The 8,772-nt window shown below is 43.4% G+C and overlaps 1 protein-coding gene across 4 annotated transcripts in view; it reads right to left on the bottom strand.

Annotated features, from left to right (window-relative positions):
* TXNDC11 (thioredoxin domain containing 11) overlaps positions 1–8,772 on the bottom strand; it is a 72,737-nt gene that overhangs the window by 40,300 nt on the left and 23,665 nt on the right. For all 4 annotated transcript variants that reach the window (XM_021713126.1, XM_021713125.1, XM_021713127.1 and 1 more), the window contains one exon: positions 5,131–5,224. Coding sequence is in view for 2 of the 4 variants with exons in the window: in XM_021713125.1 (XP_021568800.1) it covers positions 5,131–5,224 (94 nt within the window). In the remaining 2 variants the exon portion in view is untranslated. The remainder of the gene's footprint in view (positions 1–5,130; positions 5,225–8,772) is intronic.

Below are 8,772 nucleotides of genomic sequence, written 5' to 3'. Positions count from 1 at the left end.
AAAAAAAAAAAACCCCAAATAAAAAAAAAAAAAAAAAAAAAAGTCACTGAATTGCCAGGTGTGGTGGGCTCAAGACTATAATCCCATCATTTTGGGAGGCTAAGGTGGGAGGACAGCTTGGGCACAGGAGTTGGAAACTAGCCTGGGCAACATGGCAAGACCTCATCTATACAAAAAAATTGAAAAAATTAGCTGGATGTGGTGATATGCACCTGTAGTTCCAGCTACTTAGGAGGTGGAGATGGAAGGATCGCTTGAGCCCAGGAGGATGAGGCTGCAGTAAGCGATGATTGTGCCACTGTACTCCAGCCTGGGTAACAGAGTAAGACTGTTGACTCAGGAGGAAAAAAAAAGCCACCAAATCACAGTATAATGTAACAACATTTTTTTTTTTTTGAGTTGGAACCTCACACTGCCAGCCAAACTGGAGTGCAGTGGCATGCTCACGGACACTGCAGCCTCAACTTGCTGGGCTCAGGTGATCCTTTCGCCTCAGCCTTCCAAGTAGCTGGAACTACAGGCATGCGCCACCACATCTGGATAATTTTTTGATTTATTATAGAGATGAGGTCTCACCAAGTTGCCCAGGCTGGTCTAGAACCCTGGGACTCAGGCAATCCTCTCACCTCAGCCTCCCAGAGTGCTGGGATTACAGGCGTGAGTCACTACGCCCAGTCTACGATATTTTACAGAAACACATTTTTACAGCAAATAATGAAATGATCATACTTTTTTTTTTTTGAGGTGGAGTCTCACTGTGTTGCCCAGGCTGGAGTGCAGTGGCACACTCACGGCCACCCCAGCATCGACCTGCTGAACTCTGACAATCCTACCTCAGCCTTCCAAGTAGCCAGAACAATAGGCACATGCTACCACAACCAGCTAATTTTTTATTTATTATAGAGATGATGTCTCGCCAAGTTGCCTGGGCCTTGAATCTACGGGCTCAGGCAATCCACTCACCTCAGGCTCCCAAAGTGCTGGGATTTGAAGCTGAGGCACTGCGTCCAACCAATCATAAGATTTTTAAAAATCAAGTAAGCAACTTCAGAATATGACCCCTCTACCAAATTTTATTTTATTTTATTTTTGAGGTTGGCGTCTCACTCTGTCACCCAGACTGGAGTGCAGTGGCCGCTCCCGGCCACCGCAACCTCGACCCACTGGGCTCTGGCGATCCTTCCGCCTCAGCCTTCCAAGTAGCTGAAACTATAGGCGCACATTACCACGACCGGCTAATTTTTTGATTTATTGTAGAGATGAGGTCTCGCCAAGTTGCCCAGGTGGGTCTTGAACCCGCGGGCTCAGGCAATCCACTCACCTCAGCCTCCCAAGGCACGGGATTACAGGCTGAGCCACCGAGCCCAGCTCCAAATTTTATTTATGCAAAAGAATAAAGCAACTTGTGTGCCACGATCAAATGTGAGAGAAAGTCAAAAAGTACAAGAGAGCCAGCTTCCTCCGGGATCTTGAAACACACACAGAGATGGTCAGCCATTATTAATCATTCAGCACTTTAAAATGATTAAACATTAATAGGAAATATGTAAGACCTATCATAAAAAGTTAAAAGGGTTGAATAAATGAATAATTATGCTGTGAGTCTAGAAAGGTAAGCTAAATATTAGGAGCATATCAATTGTCAAGTCAATTTATACATTTAACATAATTCTAACCAAAAGCAGCCAAAGGCATGGATGCATATAAAAGAATATTTCACAAAACACAGATGGAGTCCAGACTCTTCCACATTCCTTTTTTTTTTTTGAGCTCGAGTTTCACTCTGTCGTCCAGACTGGAGTGCAGTGGCCGCTCCCAGCCACCGCAGTCTCGACCTGCTGGGCTCTGGCGATCCTTCTACCTCAGCCTTCTAAGTAGCTGGAACTACAGGCGCGTGCTACGACGCTCGGCTAATTTTTAATTTATTGTAGAGATGAGGTCTCGCCAAGTTGCCCAGGCAGGTCTTGAACCCGCGGGCTCAGGCAATCCACTCACCTCGGTCTCCCAAAGTGCTGGGATTACAGGCTGAGCCACTGAGCCCGGCCCTCTTCCACATTCTAAGAAGTGGAGTCCAGAGTTTACCAGGTAATAACAATTAACAAAACAAGAATGTAAATTATGTTTATTCTTACAAATATGAATATCTAGACCAAAAGAAAACATGGAAATAAGCCAGACACAGTGGCTCATGCCTGTAATCCCAGCACTTTGAGAGGCAGAGGCAAGAAGATTGCCTAAGCCCAGGGGTTCGAGACAAGCCTGGGCAACTTAGCAAGACCTCATCTCTACAATTAAAAAAAAAAAATTAGCCGGGCCTGGTGGCACACACCTGTAGTTCCGGCTACTTGGAAGGCTGAGGCAGAAGGATCACCCAAGCCCAGCAGGTCGAGACTGTGGTGGCCACGAACGTGCTACTGTATTCCAGTTTGGGCAACAGAGTGAAACTCCAACTCAAAAAAAGAAAAGAAAATGTAAAACTGCTACATAAAAAAAAAAAATAATAAAAGTAAAACAGCAGGCTGGGCTCGGAGGCTCAGCCTGTAATCCCGTGCTTTGGGAGGCCAAGGTGAGTGGATTGCCTGAGCCCAAGGGTTTGAGACCAGCCTGGGCATTTTGGTGAGACCTCATCTCTACAATAAATCAAAAAATTAGCCGGGTGTGGTAGTACGCACCTGTAGTTCCAGCTACTTGGAAAGCTGAGGCGGAAGGATCACCAGAGCCCAGCAGGTCAAGGCTGCGGTGGCTGGGAGCATGCCACGGCACTCCAGTCTAGGCGACAGAGTGAGACTTCAACTCAAAAAAAAAAATAAAAGTAAAACAGCTAGCAAAGAGTGAACGGAAATACAACAAAGAGCGCCTGCCCACACCACCTACCAGGTGGGCCAACATCAACTGACAGCTTGGCACCAAGGCTGAGCGATCAGCAGGTCAAGGACAAAGAAAAGGAAATGAAAGGAAACAGTGAAAACAAGAGGAAAAGCAACAGTGCTCGTCACAGGGTAAGTAAATTTCCTTTACTATGAGTAAAAACATCAAACGTCAGGCAAGCTGCCTGGAGGGAATGGAAAGGACCACAGAACTAGATCTGATAACTCCACCCTCGCATCCTAGAGCCCAGGAATAAGCTCTCCTCTTTGCACACCCCAGAGCACCTGGTCATGATGCTTCAAACACAGCACATTCACAAATTATTTGTAAACTCATAGCCAGCCAACTTTAAAAAACAAATGTGGAACTCAGTACCATGGCTATCTCTACGATAACTTCTAAAAAATCATTAAGGCACTAGAAAGACAACATGCATTTTGTAAATGTTTGTGGCTTATTGAACCAAGGCATCTGCTTTTTGCCATGTCTAAGCACTTCTTCAATTCAGCACTCTATAAACAAATGTTAAATATGTCAAATGTTTCTCATGCCTTGATTTTTGTAAACAATCTAAACATGACATTGACCAGAATTTACATTTGAAGGTGTATCATTTTTTAAAGTTTGCATGTAGGCCAGATGTGGTGGCTCATGCCTATAATCCTAACACTCTAGGAGGCTGAGGTGAGAGGACTGCCTGAACTCACGGGTTCGAGACCAGCCTGGGCAACTTGGCAAGACCTCATCGCTACAATAAATCAAAAAATTAGCCAGGTGTGGTGGTGTGCATCTGTGGCTCCAGCTACTTAGAAGGCTAAGGCAGAAGGATTGCCTGCACCCAGCAGGTGGAGTCTGTGGTGGCCATGAGCATGCCACTGTACTCCAGCCTGGGTGACAGAGTGAGGCTCCTACTCAAAAAAAACCAAAACAAAAAGTGTGCACATGCTTCTTATACATGCTTCTCACACATGCTTCTCTTATTGCACATCTGCTGTTAACAATAACAAAAATATCTTTTGACTTCAGCATGGCAGAAAGAAAGTGGGGAGAAACTCAGATGCCCAAGGCAAGATTTATTTTAGGTAATCCTTCATAGTGTACATATTTAGAAAATTATCATTTCTAAATTTGTCTTTTTTTCAAAAAATCATTTGCTAAGTTTAAGCGAAAACTTTGCCACACAAAAAAATGGGGTGAAAAGGATTAATTAGGATTTCAGCTCCTGTAAACTTGCATAACAGAATTTTACAAGATCCAACTAGAATCACAGGATGGGGAGAAATGTAGAAAAAGTAAATCAGACATTTATTATGAGAAGAACTTTCATATAATCACTTGTGAAAATTAGATTTGACCAAGGAGGTTCATTTTATACCTTTGAGTAATTTTTTTTTTGAGTTGGAGTCTCACTCTGTCGCCCAGACTGGAGTGCAGTGGCAAGCTCGCGGCCACCGCAGACTCGACCTGCTGGGCTCTGGCGATCCTTCCGCCTCAGCCTTCTGCAAGTAGCCGGAACTACAGCCACGAGCTACCACGCCTGGCTAAACCTTTGAGTAATTTTTAACCATTTATCCCTTTTGACCTTATTTTACCCTTCCTTTGCTTAAAAAAAAAAAAGGAGAAAAAAGCTACTGTTTTGTATTAGAAGGAAATTCCTAAAAGGAACATCATTTTAGAAACCTATCAATGAGCCGGGCTTGGTGGCTCAGCCTACAATCCCGCACTTTGGGAGGCTGAGGTGAGTGGACTGCCTGAGACTGCTCGAGACCCGCCCGGGCAACTTGGCGAGACTTCATCTCTACAATAAATAAAAAAATTAGCCAGGTGTGGTAGCGCGCACCTGTAGTTCCAGCTATTTGGAAGGCTAAGCAGAAGGATCGCCTGAGTCAAGCAGGTCGAGCCTGCAGTGGCCAGGAGCGGCCACTGCACTCCAGTCTGGGCAACAGAGTGAGACTCCAACTCAAAAGAAAAAAAGCTAAACATTTGTATTTGAAACAGTAGGTACATCTACAGCTATAACCACCCTGAATGTGCTCAATCTCATCTGAAATAGTACAGTACTTCCCATTTGCTAATTACAGAACATCAAACAATGTAGTTATTTATTTAAAATACATTAAGAAAATATATTTTGGAATATATTACCTTTCCAATTGAGAAAAAGAATTAGATTAAAAAACAATCATATTAATAGATATAAAATATATCATTACGAATATATTTCTGTTAAAGTACCAACGTCTTAATATAAATCATTTTTACCTTTTTTTAAGGAATGTAATGCTGAGGTGAAGAAGGTCATATAACCAGGAGGCTGGGGGGAGCCACTGAACTCAAAATACCCAAGTACTCCAGGCTGCAGAACAAGAACACAATTAGGTAACCAAGGCACTGTCAGTCATGCTGTAAATAGAAGATATTTTAAAACAAGAAAGACGTGACGTTATAATATGCCTGTTGCTGCATCGCATCTTTTCAGAAGGCCTAGTCACATGAGAAGGCTGCAGGTTAGGGCTCAACTCCCCCTCTATCAGACAACAAGCCTAGAGAGGGATGGAGGCACAGCAGCTTCGACAGAACTGCACAGTAGCTACTCGGGAGTCTTCCTGGAACATCCTCTTCTCTATGTTGGTCTTTCCACCCTCTGTTGACAGCACAATTCTCCCAGGTCTCTGGCTCAAAACTTCATCAAGTTCTGGTACTCACTCGCCTTTAACAACTCTAGGTCCCTGAATTGTACCTCACATCTTTGAAATAAATTTTTTTAAAATTAAAAAACCCCAAAACTCTAGGTTAAGTCATGTCAGTGATTTCTTTGTAACTGTTCTTAGGTTTCTTCTTCAATCACTTCCTCTCACTCCAAAGGTACCTTCCTACTTTGCTGGAAATCATATTACATCTGACTGACTTCACCTGTGATCAAGCCTCTTCAAGGGGCCTTCCCCAACCTCAAGCCCAGAACACAGCATTCCACAGTGGTAACCCTCCTCTCCCATGAGGCCAGTCTGCAGAGGACCCACCTCCTGTCCTCAGACTCCACAAACTCATTTCCACCTGCTCATTTCACTTTCTCTAAGCTTAGCACAGAATGTCCCTTCATTCCACCAAACCATTAGGTGACCCTACCAAGCCAGGCTGGGTGGCTCAGCCTGCAATCCCATGCTTTGAGAGACTGAGGTGAGTGGATTGCCTGAGCCCGTGGGTTCGTGAACCACCTGGGCAACTTGGCGAGACCTCATCTCTACAATAAATCAAAAATTAACAGGGCGTGGTAGCGTGCGCCTGTAGTTCCAGCTACTTGGAAGGCTGAGGCGGAAGGATTGCTGGAGCCCAGCAGGTCGAGACTGCAGTGGCCAGCGCAGCCACTGCACTCCAGTCTGGGCGACATAGTGAGACTCCAACTAAAAAACAAACAAACAAACAAAAAAGTGACCCTATATTCTGCCTTCCTGTTTCTCAATCACTTCTTTCTTTGAAGGCCTTATGAGCTGTTGGGCTTTGTTCTCTAATAATCACATCTGTCTTAAAAGCCAACCTATGAGATCCCTGAGGAAAGAGTGCTTGGCAAGGGGTCAGAACACCTAAGTTCAAGTCAGAGTTCTAGTGTCTGAATGAATAACCTTGGGTGACCCCTCCAATATGAAGTCTCAATCTCCTGATCTAGCAAACAGGGACAGTTCCTCATGAGGTTACCGTGAAGAGAGAGTCTGATGAACTGTAAAGCACTAGGCAAAATAAAAGAATCCTTTCTAGCCTGAAAGCACTTGGCACCCTGCTCTGAAGTGGAGGTAACTGAGGAAGCTGACCTGATAACTGGGACAAAATCAGATGCAAAAGTTAAGATGGAAACTTAATCTGCTGGTAAAGTTTAAAATTAGCATGTTGTATAAAAGAGGACACTTCTGATCTGCAGTGGAATATATTACCTTTCCAGTCTAAACCACTTGAATATTCTAAGATTCAATTCTAAATCCATCAACTAAAACCAACTGAGATGAAATGTTTAATTCTAATTTCTAAAACATCCAGGAAATAATTTCTCAAACAACTTAGGAAACCAGAAAGTAAAGTTATTGAAAACAGGATTTCCTTTTGCTCTACTTCAAAACATCTTTAACAAACCAAGTGACAACTGGTTTAAAGTAGGATTATATAGTATTCTGGGGTCTTAAAGTTTCAAACTGTGCTATGATGGTGTAATCAGTTTTCTTACCAAGAACAAAGGAAGACAAAATACTCAGAATTTCTACTTCCTTGTTAACATAGGACACAATATAACAAAAACGGAAACTAAATGAAAGAAAATACTCATTAAAGTTTCTTTAAATTCTGACCAATCTCCCAAACCAAAACCAAATGGAATAAACTTATTCTACATATTAATAAATGTTCTATACCTAGAAATTAAGGTAAATTTTAGCCTTCTTCCCACATCACATTATCTTAGGTGGCTTCACAGAAGTGGAGATATGGCCCGTAAACATGTACGCACATTAATGGAAGTAAAATAATTATGAATTCTGAGTCTCCAAGGGAAATCCAAATTAAACCTTTAAAAATGAGTAAAAGTTGAATGGTTTGTAGATGTCTGTTGTGGACATTTTTACAGTCTAAAGGTTTGTTCTGGCCAACCAATCCCTGCGGCAGTTTCTATATAGCTTGGATGAAGAAGCCTCTCTATCCTCAGAAGAAATGGCACTGAAATTTTTAAGCAGCTTGACGAAAGAAGCTCAGCAAATAACACAATGCAAAACAACCCTATAAGCAAAATTGTGTTCACTCTTCACTGCCAAAGAAATGAAGGTCATAAGATTCAACAACTGGCAGAGCACAGTGGCTCACGACTATAATCCCAGCACTTCAGGAGGTCAAGGTGAGAAGATTACCTGAGCCCACAGGTTTGAGACCAGACCAGGCAACTTGGCAAGACCTCATCTCTACAATAAATCAAAAAATTAGCTGGGCTTGATGGCACATGCTATTGTTCCAGCTACTTGGAAGGCTGAGATGGAACGATCACCTGAGTCCAGCAGGTCAAGGCTGCGGTGACTATGAGCATGCCACTACACTCCAGTCTGGGTGACAAAGTGAGACTTTGACTCAAAAACAAGCAAAAAAAAAAAAAAAGTTACTAAACCAACTCTGGTTATGCTTTACTGGTAAAGCAATTTTGTAACCTTTTCCCCAATTTCAATGTCTTCACGATGGAAGCTATGACATCATTTTAAAAACTGTCACAGCTGGGCTTGGTGACTCAGCCTGTAATCTCAGCACTTTGGGAGGCCAAGATGAGTGGACAGCCTGATCCCGCGGGTTCGAGACCAGCCCAGGCAACTTGGTGAGACCTTATCTCTACAATAAATCAAAAATTAGAAGCCGGGCTCGGTGGCTCAGCCTGTAATCCCGCGCCTTTGGGAGGCTGAGGTGAGTGGATTGCCTGAGCCCGCGGGTTCGAGACCCGCCTGGGCAGCGAGACCTCATCTCTACAATAAATCAAAAAATCAGCCAGGTGTGGTAGCGCATGACTGTAATTCCGGCTACTTGGAAGGCTGAGGCGGAAGGATTGCCAGAGCCCAGCAGATTGAGGTTGCGGTGGCTGGGAGTGGCCACTGCACTCCAGTCTGGGTGACAGAGTGAGACTCCAACTCAAAAAAAAAAAAAAAAAAAATTTTCATTTATTAAACTACTAGGAATAAATGAATATACGTATGCTAAATAAATATTTAGCCGGGCACGGTGGCTAACACCTGTAATCCCAGAACTTTGAGAAGTAGAGGCAAGAGCATTATCTAAGTCCAGGGATTCAGACAATAAATCAAAAAATTACCTGGGCATGATGGCACAAGCCTGTAGTTCCAGCTACTTGGAAGGCTGAGGAGGAAGGATCACCTGAGCCCAGCAGGT

Source organism: Carlito syrichta, unplaced genomic scaffold, assembly GCF_000164805.1.
Source record: "Carlito syrichta isolate Samal-C Ts95f unplaced genomic scaffold, Tarsius_syrichta-2.0.1 Scaffold304255, whole genome shotgun sequence".
Lineage (NCBI taxonomy): Eukaryota > Metazoa > Chordata > Mammalia > Primates > Tarsiidae > Carlito > Carlito syrichta.
Note: the sequence above shows the minus strand (reverse complement) of the source record. Positions and strands in the feature narration are given on the sequence as shown.